The sequence below is a fragment of the Trichosurus vulpecula genome, chromosome 1 (genome assembly GCF_011100635.1).
Source record: "Trichosurus vulpecula isolate mTriVul1 chromosome 1, mTriVul1.pri, whole genome shotgun sequence".
Lineage (NCBI taxonomy): Eukaryota > Metazoa > Chordata > Mammalia > Diprotodontia > Phalangeridae > Trichosurus > Trichosurus vulpecula.
In genome coordinates this window covers 136090252-136106481 of record NC_050573.1, presented here as the reverse complement: position 1 = coordinate 136106481, position 16230 = coordinate 136090252, and the positions used below count along the sequence as shown (strand labels likewise).

Here is a 16230-nt window from a genome sequence, read left to right as displayed (position 1 = left end):
CAGATGCCACTTCTCAATCTCCAGACTTGATCTATCATGTTACAAAAACCTCATCCTACAAGTATACTCTGCCCCTTCTTCTCATCAACTGCTTCCTCCCAGATCCTCCATTTTAAGGAAAAAGCCCAAGAGCTATGTCTTTATTCCTCTACTCCTGAATCTCCAGATTTTCTCTCCCATGGTCTTTCCTCACCTCCTTACCCTTTTCCCTCCCCCTCTGGTACTTTTCAGTTTCCTTTTTTTATGCTGTCTTCCCCCATTAGAATTTAAGCTCCCTGGGGCAGCTAGGTGGCACAGTGAATAGAGAACAAGCCCTGGAATCAGGAGTACCTGAGCTCAAACCTGGCCTCAGACACGACACTAGCTCTGTGAGGGCAAGTCACTTAACCCTGATTGCCTCACAAAACAAAACAAAAAAGAACTTAAGTTCCGTGAGAGAAGGAAATGTGATTCTTTTACCTTGTATTTGTATTCCCACAATTATCACAGTGGCTGTCACATACTAAGCAATTAATAAGTGCATATTGACTTGACTTCTATTTTTCTTCCCAATTCTCTCTCTGGAACTCTGAATAGACACACAGTTAAGAAGGAAAGGGAAACAAGGAAATCTGATAAGCCTCCAACTACAACCCAAGCACCAGGCAACAAAGAAGTTATACCAAGACAGGTATGCAAAAATGAAACAAAATGACAGGAAAGAAGAGCTCAGGTCTCTCTTACCAATGTTCGTGATGTTACAGGAGAATAGATTTAGAGCTGAAAGAAGCTCTAGTTCACTTACACCAAATGTCTCTACTTTACAGATAAGAAGACTAAGATCCACAGAGATTAAGTCATATGCTCAACTTTATAAAAGCAGTCAGCTGAGATATGACTTAATTTAGTCCTTCCTAAGACTCCAAATCCAGTATTCTTTGCATTAGACCTTGCTGCCTCAAGGCTACCCCCAGAGACACTTATAACTAGATGAACAAATTTTTTTGGAAACAAAAATTTAGAAGGTATTAAATTTATATTGCTATAAAATTAAAACAAAATTAAAATCTGAGTTTGAGACTGCTGTTGTAAAAAGCTTTACTGCACAGACAATATTCTTTTCTCATTCCTTTGAGAAAAAGAAATGAAAATTGGCATTTAGTGATAAACAGTGCCAGAGTGTTTTGCAAAAAGGCAAAAAAGGGGGAAAAGTGGTAATTCAAATCATACGTTCATTTTAGGGAGCTGCCATCATGTTCAAATTAATGAAGCTGGAAAGATTTCATTGAATGAGAACTAGAAAGTACCTCTGACATGATCGTGTCCATACTCTTTATTTTAGAGATGAGAAAACAGGTGCTAGAGAGAGAACTACCTTGCCAGAAACAGAAGTCAGATCTTTAAACTCTCTGCCAATATTTTTTCAACCATCATTAGGTTTCAAAGAAAGAAATGGCTACCTGGTAGATTGCATTTGCCTTGTTGTTTCTGGATCTTCAAACATCTTGACAATTGGTTCAGTTTCTGCCTGAAGCTGTTTTAGTTGTGCAACAACAGTAGTTCTTTTCTCACGCAAAGCTATTAAAAAAAAAGTGAAGTGTTACTATAATGCCAATGCAAAGCAGATCAGATTACAATTTTCAACTTGATGGATAGTCACTGTCCTTAGATTTATTTATCTATCAATAACTAACTACTTCTCCTGGGCAGGGAGTATAATGGATTATCATTACCATTTTACAGAGGAGAAAACTGAGGCTGAGAGGAAAAGGGACTTTTAAGGCCATATAGCTAATAAGATCTATACAAAATATAACAAATGCAGCACAAATAAAGCTACATAAACTATTCTTTCTAGAGATGCCAGCATCAATAAACTACACAAGTCATCCCCACCATGCAGGGACTCTTGAGTCATTTCAAGAAATCTGTGACTATGCAAATCCTCAAATAAGTAATCTGAAGAATCAATATATCTTACAGATATGTATATTACTATCTATGTAAAGACTATTATAATTAATCCACTTAAAAGCACTACTCCATTAATAACAACTTGTGGTTATAGTTTCTCAACTAGTAGGTTCTAAGGATATGATGGTGAAGGTCCATAAAATTTTATATTAAAAAATTAAAAGTTTTCAAACAACTGACTTTGGGTAGGTCATGAAAACACTTTTGGTGCTATTAACTTGTTATGAATCAGCATTAATACACACAATTACAGGGGCTAAAAATCCCCAAGAGACATTAAAAAAAAAAAGTAACTCTGTATCTTCATGCAGGGATGGACTATGGATGTGTAAACCCTGAATATCCTGCTATACTTGGTGAATATGTTGCTCAGTTTTGCCAAACTACCTTTTGTTTCTTATCTTTTAGATGATAACAAACAAAAAAGGCAAACATACCAAGTTTCAGTAGCCTCCTTCTTCAAAGTATGTATCTAGTTGATTTCGATGCAAATTGTTGGATTTTGTTACTTAAGACAGATCAGTGACCTCAAAGTTGGCAATACTCTCTCTGCACAAGGCTACTGTTAAACATTTTTTAAAAATTTACTGATGGAATCAATGTTGGTGGGAGAATAAACACAATGCATAATTGAAAACTTTAAATCTATAGGATCATTCAGCTGATAGGGCTATTTCTTTTTTTTTAATTGTTTTTTGGAGGGGAGAAGGCAGGGCTATTGGGGTTAAGTGACTTGCCCAAGGTCACACAGTTAGTACATATGTCAAGTGTCTAAGACTGGATTTGAACTCAGGTCCTCCTGACTCCAGGGCCAGTGCTCTACTCACTGTGCCACCTAGCTGCCCCTGATAGAGCTATTTCTGTATTTTTTTTTCATAAGTATGCACTAGATGCTTTTCAAGATGAAAAGGTTACATCTTCAGAACAAATCAGGTCACCAGTATATACAGGTACATAACTGACAATACAAACAAAAGGGGCTGTCAAGAACAGAAAGCATTTGATAATCTTTTACGACAATTCTGTGCCTTCAAAAGAAACTGAATTTTATGTCAATCTAAGGATAATTAAGCTTCCTAGCAAAGAAGCTTTAATAGTCGAAAAACTTTTAAAATACATGCCCAGAGTCCCAAAGTTCTGGTCTTAATTTATTACCAGGCTACTTACCATGAGGAATGTCATCAGAATAAAGGTTTTTATAAACATCCATTGCAAAATCCACCATGTTTGTGTCACTAAGAAGGTCCAATTTTCCTTGAAGCAATTCTTTTTCATTATATATCTGCAAGGAAGAGTTAAGAAATATTCTGAGAGAAGTTAAAAAAACTGATTAATTGAAAACAATACTAAAAGACTTCAGGATTCAGATTATTTGCAATGTCTACTCTGGTCTAGGTTCCAGAGGACCAATGACGAAACCCTTTCCTCTTTTCAGTAGAGGTGGTGGATTATGTGATAGTGCAAAAATCTTCATGCATGATCAGATTTGTGCTCTCCTCTGGGAATCCACTCTAACTTGAATATGTCTTTCCTAAAATGTGGCACTAAAAACTGAAGATAATACTCCAGAAATGAGCTATCCAAAATCAAGTAAGACTACTGCTTACTTTGTTATGCTCATTTTAACTTTTAATAGAGTCTAAGATTGTTTTATCTTTCCAAGCCACCATGTCATACTGGTGACTCAGCCACAAGAAAAACAGTGTTCCGAACCACTAAAAGAAGTTTAATTACAACTCTGAGGTCCCACCTCAAATTCAACAGGCATGGCAAAGTTGACAAAATAAGAAGATGACAAACAGGCATACTGATGGACTAGTAATTTGGTACTGTCATTATGGAAAGCAATTTGGTACTATGCCCTTAGAGTTTTGTGCATATAAATCCATCAATCCCACAGAGATCAAAGATGGAAGAAAAATACTAACATGTTAGTGTTTTTTCGTGGTGGCAAAGGATGTGGATGCCCATCACAGGGGGAGGGGGAAGAGGGAGAGATGGATGAAAAAAGTACTTTGCCTGATATGCATATTTGTTACAAAGGTTTTGTTTTTCTTTTTCTAATACAGTGGGAACAATGAGAAAAAAAGATTTTTTTTAAATCAAAAAGATTTTTTAAAAAATAAATTAGGGGTGGAAAGTAGAGAAAACAAATGCATGTTAACTGAAAAAAAAAAAAAAACAAACAACTTTTTTAAAGGATTCCTGCGATACTCCACAAGAGTTGTTCCTCCAAGTATACCACCCATTTATATAGGATTAATCACTGGGTCTAGTCATGTAATTAGTTTCAAATCCCCTTAAGTGTATTAGCCCCCATTTCTCCATAAGATGATATAACTCCATCGATGATCTCAAAGAATGATGAGAGAAGAAAGAACAACTCAACTCTTATCCTTTTGCTTTTTTCCTACTATGTAGAATTACCTTCAACCTGGAAGGACAGAACAAAGTTGCCAACAATGAACTGAAACTCAAAAAACAAACAAAAAAAACCCTTGAAAAAGCTGTTTATACTCATAGACTCACAGATTCCACCTTCTTATTCATTTCCTAACTCTTTACAGTCTGGCTTCCAAACCTCATCACTCAACTGAAATTGCTCTCTCAAAAGTTACCAATTATCTCATAATTGCTAAATGTGATGACCTTTTCTCAATCTTCATCCTCCTAGACTTTTTTTTTCTGCTGCATTGTTGACAACCCTCTCCACCTGGATACTCCTCTCTAGGTTTTTGTGACACTTCCTTCCTGAGTGGCTTCCTACTGTCTGTCTAGTCTTTCTCAGCCTCTTTTATTGGTTCTAACATCTATCTCACATCACTAATTGTGCCAAAGCCTGTTCTCAAGCCCCCTGTCAACCAATCCACAAGTACTGATTATGTGCTAGATACTGTGCTAAGTGCTGGGAATGCAAGTAGAAAGGCACTCCCTGCTCCCAAGAAACTTACATTCCAATGGGTTAAGACACATAAAAGGAAGCTAAGAGGGGGTACCCCGCATGAGGGCGAGAAAAGAGAAATCTAGAGTACAAGCTGGTGAGCAATGTGATGGCTAGCCTGTGCAGCCTTCCTAGAGATAAGTTCTGGGAGGAACAATGGTTTCATGCGAGGGAGGGAAGAAGAGGGAGGTAAAAAGCATTTCTATAGAGCCTACCAGGCACTGTGCCAAGTGCTTTATAAATATCATCTCACTGGATCCTCACAATAACCCAGGGAGTGATGTTATTATCTCCATTTTACAGTTGAGGAAACTGAAACACATAGAGGTTAAGTGGATTGTCCAGGGTCATACAGCTAGTGTTTGAACTCAGGTCTTCCTGACTCCAGTACTCTGGAACTCAAGATGATTTCTGAAGAAGGCCAATAAAACCCTCTCACCTTGTAGGTAAAAGGGCAGAGATTTTCAGGCATAGGGGTCAGCCAGTGCAAAGGATGTTAAGATTAAATGTCAGGTTGGAGTAACTGTCAACAGGCCAGTACAGCTGGATCACAGAGTGTGAGGCAAGGGGAGTAAAACACAAGAAGACAAACAGAACAGTAAATAAAACGTACTTGACTCACAAATTTCACTAGGAATATCTCAGCAAAGTCAAAGAAAGATCCCATATACCCTAAAATATTTGCAGCAGAACTTTTAATAGTAGCAAAGAGTAGGAAGCAATGTAAATATGCCTCAATTACTATCGATGGTCAAAAAATTTATGGTACATGAATTTAATAGAACCAAGACCAACAATAAATAGGAAGTATTCTTAGAAGCACTTACCATATACTATGCACAAGAGATATTAAAAAAAAAAGCAACAAAGAGAGGAATGTCTTTGCTCTCAAGGAGCTTACAAACTAGACAGGAAAAACAAATATGTAAATAAATACAAAATACATAGAATATAATTGCGGAGAAGAGGAAGATGTGGAGATCAGAAAAAGCTTTCTGTATGAGGCAGTACATGCAGTGACCTTCGAAGGGATCTAAGGATTCCAATAAGGAGAGGTGAGGATCTAAGGCAGCAGTTCTCAAAACGTGGTATGAAAAACTCTGGAGGTTCTTGAAGACTTTTTGGAAGGTAAAAAATATCATAAAACTTTAACTATCATAATCCTCTTTTCCAAATACATCTGTGTGAGGTCAGATTTTTTTTTTGTCTTGAGTTTTTTTTAAAAATTTTAAACATGTGTGTGTCAGGGGAGGGGGGGTAGAGCCAAGATGGTGGCTGGAAAGCAGGGACTTGCGTGAGCTCCCACCCAGGTCCCTCCAAAAACCTATAAAAATGGCTCTGAACAAATTCTAGAACTGCAGAACCCTCAAAATAGCAGAGGGAAGCAGGGCTCCAGCCTAGGACAGCCTGTATGATCGCTGGGTAACATCTATGGTGCACGGAATTGGGAGCAGAGAGCCCAGCATGGGCCACGGCAGGACCAACCAGACTAGGAGCTGGGCAGAATACGCCCTAGCAACCTCAATCAGTGAGCTGTGGTAGTTACCAGACTTCCTGACCCACAAAAACCAAAGACAACAGAGATGGTTAGTGGGAAAAGCTGCTAGGAGTGAAAGGAGTTCACGATTTGGCCACTGCCCTGGGGACAGTGAGGGTGGTACAGTTACAGAACTACAGCTGCAGTTGCTTCTGGCCCCAGGCCCACCTGGTGGGAGGAATTAAGTGGAGGATCAGAGCAGGACTGCAGAACCTGCTTAAGATCTGACTCCAGTCCAGGCTGGAGGTTCTTGGGGAAGGAGGAGTGCTGGCTGTATAGAAAGGGCTCTGAAAACAACAGCGCATCCCCTCAAGCTTAGAACAAAGTACTCTCAACTCTACAAGCAGTCATATTCCGACGAAAAACTCAAGGGTCAAGTAGTTGGCTGGGAACATGGCCAGGCAGCCAAAACCGACTCAGACTCAGACTTTGGAATCTTTCTTTGGTGACAAAGAAGACCAAAACATACAGCAATTTCCTGCTGCTTTTAAGCTTAAATACAAGTCACAGTTGAGAATTCAAAGCCTGGATAAAGAGCCACTAGCTCATTTCGCTACATTAATCCCACCATAGACTCTACATACATTTCAGCCAAACTGGCCTACCTGTAATTCTCAAAACTCAACATTCCATTTCCAGAGATCAACCAATAAACATTTATTAAGCACCTACCATGTGCCAGGCTTTGTGCTAAGTGCTGAAGATACCCAAAGAGGCGAAAGTCATTGTCCTCAAGGAGCTCACAATCTAAGAGGGGAGACAGCATGCAAAAACCTATCTACAAAATGCCATACAGAGAACAGGAAATAATTAACAGAGAAAAGACACTAGAATTAAGAGGGTTGGGTAAGGCTTCCAATAGGAGGTGAGATTTTAGTTGGGACCGAAAGGAAGTCAGGGAAGACAGTAGGGGAGCTGAGGAAGGAGAGCATTCCACGCATGGTGGACAGCCAGAGAAAGTGCCGAGTTAGAGATGACATCTCTTGTAAATCGTATACATCTAGGAGGCCAATGAATTACTGGATCAAAGAATACATGCTGGGGCGTAAGGTGTAAGAAAACTGGAAAGGTAGGAGTTTAGGTTATGAAAGGCTTTGAATGCCAAACAGAGCATCTTGCATTTGATATTGGAGGCAATAAGGAGCCACTGAGTTTGTTGAATAGAGGAGTAAGATGGTTGGACCTTTACTTTAGGTTAAAATGAACATAACAAAGTAAGCAATAGTCTTATTCGATTTTTCAGGTAACTGAAAAGAAGATAGACTGGAGTACGGAGAGATTTGAGGCAGACAGTTACCAGCAGGCTATATTGTAATTGTCAAGGCATAATAAGGTGATGAGTCTGCACCAGAGTGGTGGCACTATCAGAGGAGAGAAGGGGGCTTATTTGAGAGATGTTGCAAAAGTGAAATTGACAGCTCTTGGAGGAGACAAATTTGATGTGGGGGTGAGTGGTGTTAAGAGAGTGAGGAGTTTAAGATGACTCCTAGGTTGCAAGCTTGAGTGACTTGGAAGATAGTGGTGCCTTCTATAGTAAATAAGAAAAGTGGGAGGAAGGATAAGTGGAAAGATAAGGAATAGGAGAGGAAAGATTTAGGATGAAATGAAGTTTGTTGCCTATGGAACAGGTGATTCCATAGGGCAGTGTGGAAGGGCTCAGTGGAATTTGGTTGAAACTGGAATGGGAAGGTTGAGGGGGATGGGAATAAGGAACTGGATGTTGGGGGATGGGAAATGTAGTTTGGATGATGACCTGTAGGAGTTCAGACTCATTTAGATATGAAGGAAATGATCAGGTATGACAAGGTTGCTTCGTCATTGAGCAGAGGGTGCCATTCCTCAAAGGAATTTGGAGATGGGACTAGAGGCAAATGAACTATGAGATGAGAGGCACAGGGTCAGAAGGTCGGTGGAGAGGCCCTGCTTCACTACTCCTTTTCCCTCTGAATGGTGATTAGGTAGGAAAGGGTGTAGCAGTAGAAGAAAAAAGTCCCAGTTCCCCACCAATTTTCCTCTACCTGGAAGGGAAGGTGAAATAGGAAGGAATTGGAAGGCTAGAGGCATCAAGGGATAAGGCTGTATCTAGTAGGAGATGGAAGACAGCAGGCATATCAGCAGAATGTTTGGCTCCTATTTTGATCTGAAGAGGCTGGCGGGTGCTGCTTCAAAACAGCTTGAAAGCAGTCACGTCTTTGAAAATTGTTTTGAACTTTGAAATGCTTTTATGACCTGTGTGTGTGTGTGTGTGTGTGTGTGGGAGGAGGGGGCGAAGGTACCTGGAAGGGGGTCACAACCTACAGCTACCACTCCTTTCCCTCTCAACCAAACTACAATTGAAAAAAGAAAATACAACCCTTGGGGAAAAAATATGCATGGTCAAGAAAAACAAATCTTTCCTTGGACATGTCCAAAAATGGATGTCTCATCTATACCTTGAGTCTATCACCTCCATTGAGCAGTGGGTAGCATACTTCTAAAATAATGGTTGGTCATTTCACTGATCAAAGTTCTTATAACTTTCAAAGTTGTTTTCTTTATAATGTTATTATTTTACCAACTGTTCTCTTGGTTCTGCTCACTTTTTTTTTCCCATCAGTTCTTACAAGTCTTTCTATTTCTCTGAAATCATCCCTTTAATCATTTCTTATAGCACAATAGTTTTCCCATGTAGTCATATACTATAATTAGTTCAAGCAATCACAAAAATTGATGTTTCCAATTGATGTTCCCATAGTTTCCAATTCTTTGCTATAAATATTTTTGTATATATGGGTCCTTTTTCTCCTTTCTTCAATCTCTTTGGGGTTTAGGCCTCCTAGTGGTATTGCTGGGTCAGAATAAGCAGTTTAGTCACTTTTGGAAAATGGTTTCAAATTGCTTTCCAGAATAGCTGGATCAAGGCACAGCTCCACCAATGTGCCCATCCATGATGTGCCCATCCCCACCCCCAACCTAACAACTGTCATTTTCCTTTATTTTTTATCTTCATCTTTGCTAATTTTATGGGTGTGGAAGAGAACTTGAGAATTGGTTTAATCTGTATTTTTCATATTAGTAGTAATTTGAAGCTATCTAACATAGTTGTTGGTAGCTCTGATGGATTCCAACTCTCCAAATTCTTAGCTTCCTTGAAGGTGCCTGACTCCTCTGGTTTTGAGGACTCTCCTCTCTCCTTCAATTAGTTTCTACTTACTTATTTCTGAGTATACCACAGTAAGCTCTTTATATGAAGTGACTATTTTTGCCACTACTAGGTACTGATTATTTGTATACATGTTTTAGGCTCCCCATCTAATAAGCACTTGAATACAAGGGCTGTATATAATTCAGAATCAAAGAACTTCAGATTTGGAAAGGACCTCATCCAAGGCAATAGTCAAATCGGTACCCGTACAAGAATAATTTCCATAATATCCTTGACAACTGTTCATACTGTCTCTGCTTGAAAACCTCCAACGAGGGAGAAATCCATGATTTTCCTAAAATCACAATGAAATCCTTCTTTCTGTAATATCGACCCCACCCCAGAGAAGGAAGTAGCAGTCCATTAAGTATTTCATCAAGTTGGAGGCTGGATTAAATAACCTCTAAGGTCCCTTCTAAAATTTCCCATTTTCTGCTAGCAGATTATCTACCCTCCTGTCATCACCACTCTCTCTAACCTTCCACCTCTCCCTCTCTACTGGCTCCTTCAATGCTGCCTATAGATATATACCTATGATACCTCCATACTTAAAAAACAAACTCACATGATCCTACCACCCCTGGCATCTATTAATCACCCTGTCTTGCTTGCCCTTCTTAGCTAAATTCCTTGACATTATTATCTCCTGGTTCTTCTTTTGTCTGACCACTCCAGATTTTCATCGAGGTCATGACCACTAACCACAGGTGTCTCCTGAGGGGGATCAGAACGGCAATGGTAGTGGGAATTGAGTGAAACACACTGATTCTATCTTGTGACTCAATTCTAGATCTAGCTCAGTTCCCTTTATATTCAATTATGGGTCTAGTCCAATTATTGTTTTGTGAGAAAACTATTTAATTGTGGGAATTATGAGAAAACCTTATTGCACTGTTTGAAACTAGTTCAGCATGGCTGGAAAGCTGGACTACCTCTACTGTTGCTTAGAGATTGTTAACTATGGACCAAAATTATGCTGACCAGAAACCCAGTCAAATCTCAAGATTGAGACAAGGAGTTTTCTCACAATTATACATCTCAAGCAACTCATACATCTTACTTAAAAACTAGCCCTGTACTGGTTAATCAGTTATTGTCCCATGTTCCTTTGATTGGATACAGACACTTGGGAGGTGGGGGTGGGGGGAGTGGTTCACCTCTTTTTCTGATTTCAGGGAACTGCACTGGTTTACTCTTCCTCTCCCAACTTGGAAAGTCTCTAAACTTTTCTTCAATTAGAAATATGATTACCTAATTTTGTATCCTGGTTAATTGTTGTTTTTTTAATTAATTGGTCTTATTTGGTTGTTTTCAACGCATAAAAATCTGTCTCCTCCTATATTCAGGGTCCAATGCCAAAGCTGAGGAAGGCCACTGATCCTCATTTGTTAAGTAATTGACATGCATTGTTTAATAAATTAATACACTTGGAAGCTCCAACCTTTGTTCCCTCAGCCATTTCATCTTTCATCTGCCACACTCTCAAGGCACTGAACTGCACCTTCTCTCCTACCTCCACATTATTTATCTCATCAATGCCAAAGGGCTGAATTATCTTCTCTAAGCAGCTGGGTGAGAATTCCCAGATCTATTTATCCAACCTCTAGTCTTGCATCAGAAATTGCCGTTTGGACAATTTGAACTTAAGTCAATCATCTCAGTCAATTAACATTAAGCACCTGCTGTAGGCCAGGCACCTGTGCTAAGTGCTGGGGATACAAAGAAAGTTTGCAAAAGATAGTTCTTTTGTTCTCAGTCTAATGTGTGAGACAACTTGTAAACACGCTGCAATCAAGTTATGTTCAGCACTCATTATCTTTTCCCTTCAAACCCTCTCCCTTTCAAACTTCCCTATTACTATCCAGGGCACCACAAATCTGCCAGTCACGCAACCTTACTGTCTTCCTTGATTGTCCTCTTGTGCTTACTCCAAAAATCCAACATTGCCAAGTCTTGTCATTGATCCCTTCACATCTCTTGTCCATGTCCCCCTTCATCCTGGTGCAGGCTCTCATCAATTCAAGCCTGGACTACTGTAATAATAGCCTACTGGTTGGTTTAAAGGCCTCAAGTTTCTCCCCATGACAATCCACCCTCCTCTCAGGGGCCAAAGTCATTTTACTAAAATGTAGATCTAAGTATATCACCTCCCCCTTCCCCTTTCAATAAACTCCAAAGGCTCCTATTGGGCAGTTACAGCCCTTCACAGCCTGGCCGGTTCCTCTCCAATCTTCCCACACTTTACTTGCCTCTTTATTACTCTATGATTCTAGAAGGCTAAACTGGCCTTCTTGGGGCTTTTTTCCCATAGGATACTTTACAACTTGTCACTGGCTGTTCTTTAGGCCTGGAATGGTCTCTTTTCCTTTCCTAGACAAAGCCCATTCAGTGACTGAAGCTTAATAAGAACTGAAGCAGAGAATGGCCTCTTTACTAGTCAAAAATTAAATTAATTAATTAGAAATTTTGATCTGGGAGGGGAAGACCTTCTGGGTTTCTGGTCCAAACAGAAACAATTACTATTTACATTCCTTCTGAGCCAATCAGGGTCCAAACAATAATCAAGCAGGGCTTGGGATTTGGGATTAATAAGAAAAAAAAAGTTTCAGAGATTAAAATTTACATTCCCTTTGGGCAGAGGACCAGCAGGTAAGGCTGTGATACCCTATGTGGAAGACAGGCAAGCAGGCAGGAAGGAAGGTTATGAGGAACAGGGAGGTCACTTTAGCTGGATTCCACTGTAGAACTGGAAGTAATGCATTTTAAGGTTCTTTATGATCTGAATTCTTCCTAACTTTTTAGTCTTTACACATTACTCCCCTCCACACACTCTGTGGTCCAGCTACATTGGTCTATTTGCTATTTCTTGAATAATAACAGTTCTCCCCTCTCCCCCAACCCCCTCTGCTAATGTACTACCTAACTGCTCCATTTCTGTAAACCTTACCTTCCCAACTATACTGTTGCCAATTTGAAGGCTATATTTCTTTATTATCCTTAGCAACATAGTGAATACAACACTGCTCCATCACTTATTATCTGTGTGACTTCAGGCAAGTCATTTAAACTCTCTTCATATAAAACTTGCACTACCTTCTCAAGTAAGATATGCATAAAGTGCTTAGATTACAACTCCATGAAACTGTCCACTCTGCTCTTCCTCTAATGGTCTTAGTATATTTCCTCAGGATATCTCCTCGCCACTGTTACATATCAAACTTATTTTTACACACATTAGAGGCGGGATTCTTAACCTTTTCTGTCTCATGGGTCTGTCAGGGAATTCCTCAACTAAGAAGAATAGAATCTCTTGGGAGATGAACAGCTGTCATTGGGGTTTGATGACTGGATCAAAGATAGATCAAACTGAAAGCAAAGAAATGTATTAGCATGCTAAGGAAACTGGTGAAGGCAGTTTCAACTTTCAGAGGTACAGATTTAGTTTTCACAACTTTTGAGGCCCACTTAAATTACACAGCCAACGAACAGCATTTTGTTACAACTTAGGTTAGATAAGTAACATTTTTTTTTTTTTTTACAGAAAAGGGAAGGGTAGAAAAGGGTGGGGGGGGAATCATTCAAGGGAGAAAAAGGAGAAGAGGCTTCTGGCGAAATATTTCCCACCCACATGGCAAAAGTTGTTATCCAAAAGAGAAGATATTCCCTGTTCAAGAGTAGGAGACAAGAGGAGGTAGTTAAATACTTTTTACAATTAATTGTGAAAGTCCTTACACAAGACTGCAAGGACAAGCAATAGTTGTTGGAACAGTGGACAAGACCATCTATTTTACACAGTTTATTATATGTTTTTCTTACTTTTCACCAGTAGGCCACCAGGTGATTGGGGCATTGACACTGTTAGTCCATCAATATGTATGAAATGATTGTGGTTCTATTTTTTCCCTTACAGACTCCTTTGGCAATCTGGTGAACCTATGTACTCCACTCCTTTTTAGAATCCCTTCCAACTCTCAAATTATGCAATTCCATTCAGTGGTCAAAGTGATATTCCTAGACTACTTCATGACCCGTTCTCCATTAACTCCATGGCTCTTTATCACCTCCAGGGTCAAATATAAAATCCTCAGTTTGGCATTCAAAGCCCTTCATAATCTCCCACTCCCCCAACCTTTTCAGTCTTTTTACACCTCACAACCCCTCCTCCCCCCACACTCTATTAATAATTTAGGAACGCTGGACTCCTTCACTGTTTCTCAAACAAGACACTTTATCTCACAAGTCCAGACATTTTTGATGGTGTTCTCCCATGCCTTGAATGGTCTCCCTCCCTCATCTCTGCTTGCAGCTTCAAGTTCCAGTTAAAATTCTATCTTCTACAAAAAGCTTTTTGTAATCTCCTTCAATCCTAGTATCTTCTCTCAGTCGATTACTTGCAATTTATCTTGTGTTATGACCTTGTTTGTACATAATTGTTTCCATGTTGTCTCCCCCCCATTACACTTTGAGCTCCTAGAGAACAAGAGCTGTCCTTTTTACCTTTCTTTATGCATCTTCAGCACTTGAGTGTCTAGCACCTAACAGGCTTAAAAAATGTTCATGACTACATCAACTACTACACATCCCCGAGAGTCGCCAGAGGCATGTTGGAAGTAATCTATCCGTATTCGCAAAGTTAGTACATATCAGAGACGGGCTTTGAAGCTAGGACTTCAGAACTCCTAGCCCTGCTACTGTATCTACATATCTCCTTGCCTCACAATTATATAGTATTTCAGTTTTCCTGACTACCCCGTGAGACATGTAGCATAAGCATTATTATTATCAGAGAAGGTAAGGTCATCCACATATCTACCAATTATCAGAGAAAAGAAATGATTGTATATCTTCTGGCTCCAAATCCAAACGATACAAAGAAAAAAAAAATCAAAGTTCAAAATTTGTATAGCCAAGGAGCTAAGGAAAATAGATTAAAATAGATTCTTCAGTTAAAGTGTCCCTGGACAGTTTTCCGTCTTCTGTCTTTACCTAGGGTAGTTAAAAACTCCTTAAGCATATTAAGAAACACAAACCCAGAACACCACTGAAATACTTCTCGGTTTTTTTTTTTAATTTTTAAGCAAGAGTTTAGAAATAAAAGCACTTAACTCAACACTGGTTCTGTAAAATGAGTCTATCATTACCAAGGAAATATAGCGACAACCGTGAGAACAACAGGAAAAACTTTCCGGGGATCTAATTCTACAGTTTAGTGCCCGAAATAAGTAGACAAATGTGCCACTAAACAGCCTGTACAACTGAACAAAACGAAACAACAAAATATATTTTTAAAAATTCTTTATCTTAAGCTCACAAAAGAGCAAGTTCATGAGAACACTGAACCATCTCTTTACAATATTTTTTTAAGGGAAGCGGTTAAAGAACTCTACCTCGTCCAAGACGGCCTGTATATCCACCTCAGAGAACACAAATTTCATTACGACTGACAAACACTTCCCTGCTTTATCTTTTGCTCTTCTTCTATACACGGTAAACAGAACTGCCCTAACAGCCAGAAGAAAATAAAAACAATTTCCAAGCAATCTAAGTGGGGGAGGGGCAGGAAGAGCAGGTGGGAAAAGGGGGAAACAGGGTGCATACAAGGAAGAACGGATTGGAGATTAATCCCACAAGAGGCCACAAAAATTCTAAGGTATGTAACCAACCATAACAGAAACAGACACTAACATTTTGATCTGGGTGCAAGGACAACACTGGGACCTATAAAGGAGGCTGGAGGAGTTAGAAGGAAGTCCCCACCTTTCCTCAGACTTGTAAAAGAAATGCAAGCAATTTTGCTCCCTCCGTCCCGTTCTAAAACTCTTACGCGATGCACCTTAAAAAAGAGAGAAATACTAGGCGCTCGGCAACAGTCCAGCAGGCCGCGGAAGCGCCTTGGTACTCAAGAGTCCAAGGAAGCCAAGTAGCTTCCCCATCGTTTCCACGCCCTATCCGCGTCCCCGCAGTCGGAAGCCCCGGCCGGACCAGGAGGAAAAAGGAAAACCTGCCGGCTCCTAGGCCTCCTTACACGTGTAGAAGGCCTGAGACGCCCCTCCCGCGGCCGAACAGACGAAACAAAGGCCGCCTCGGCTCCCAGGCCTTCCTTGCAGCCCTGTTAGCTTTCTCACCTCTTTGACTGAGAGAAACTCGAGCAGCGGGAAGACCAGATGGCGATCCAAAAAGTGCGCGATGCGAGTAGTAAGATCGTACTCCGCCATCTTGCCGGGAAAAAGGGAGTAACTTCTAGCCAAGCTTTATTGATATCGCTCTAAAGGGAACAAACAGACAAATCCTCGACTACGCTTGCGCAGCTCCACATCCTGGGAGGGGTGGGGAAAGGAAAGAGTGAGGCGGAGGGCGGGGCTTTCGAGCAAGGCCCGGGGATACAAGGATGATTGCATGCTTACTGCGCAGGCGCGTAGTTCAGCCGGCTTTTTCCGGTTCTTCTCAGGAACTAAGGGAAGCAGTGGACCTTAAGCTTGAGCCCTGCAGCCTTGTCAGTCTGGTAGATTTTTGTTTCATTTTACCCCCACCTCTTTGACATCTTTTTCAAGCTTTGCCTAGGGGCTGAGCTTCTTCTCCTGACGTCTCTGGTCCTCCGAAGTTTCTTCCTGTGGA

General features: G+C 40.2%; 1 protein-coding gene across 1 annotated transcript in view; it reads right to left on the bottom strand.

Moving 5' to 3' along the window:
• The window catches only part of EIF3E (eukaryotic translation initiation factor 3 subunit E), a 53185-nt gene extending 37285 nt beyond the window's left edge, over positions 1–15900 (bottom strand). The window contains exons 1-3 of the mRNA XM_036741279.1: positions 15741–15900; positions 3121–3235; positions 1440–1557 (exon numbers count right to left, since the gene is read on the bottom strand). Coding sequence (XP_036597174.1) covers positions 1440–1557; positions 3121–3235; positions 15741–15830 — 323 coding nt within the window. The 5' untranslated portion in view covers positions 15831–15900. The remainder of the gene's footprint in view (positions 1–1439; positions 1558–3120; positions 3236–15740) is intronic.
• Positions 15901–16230: the final 330 nt, after the last annotated feature.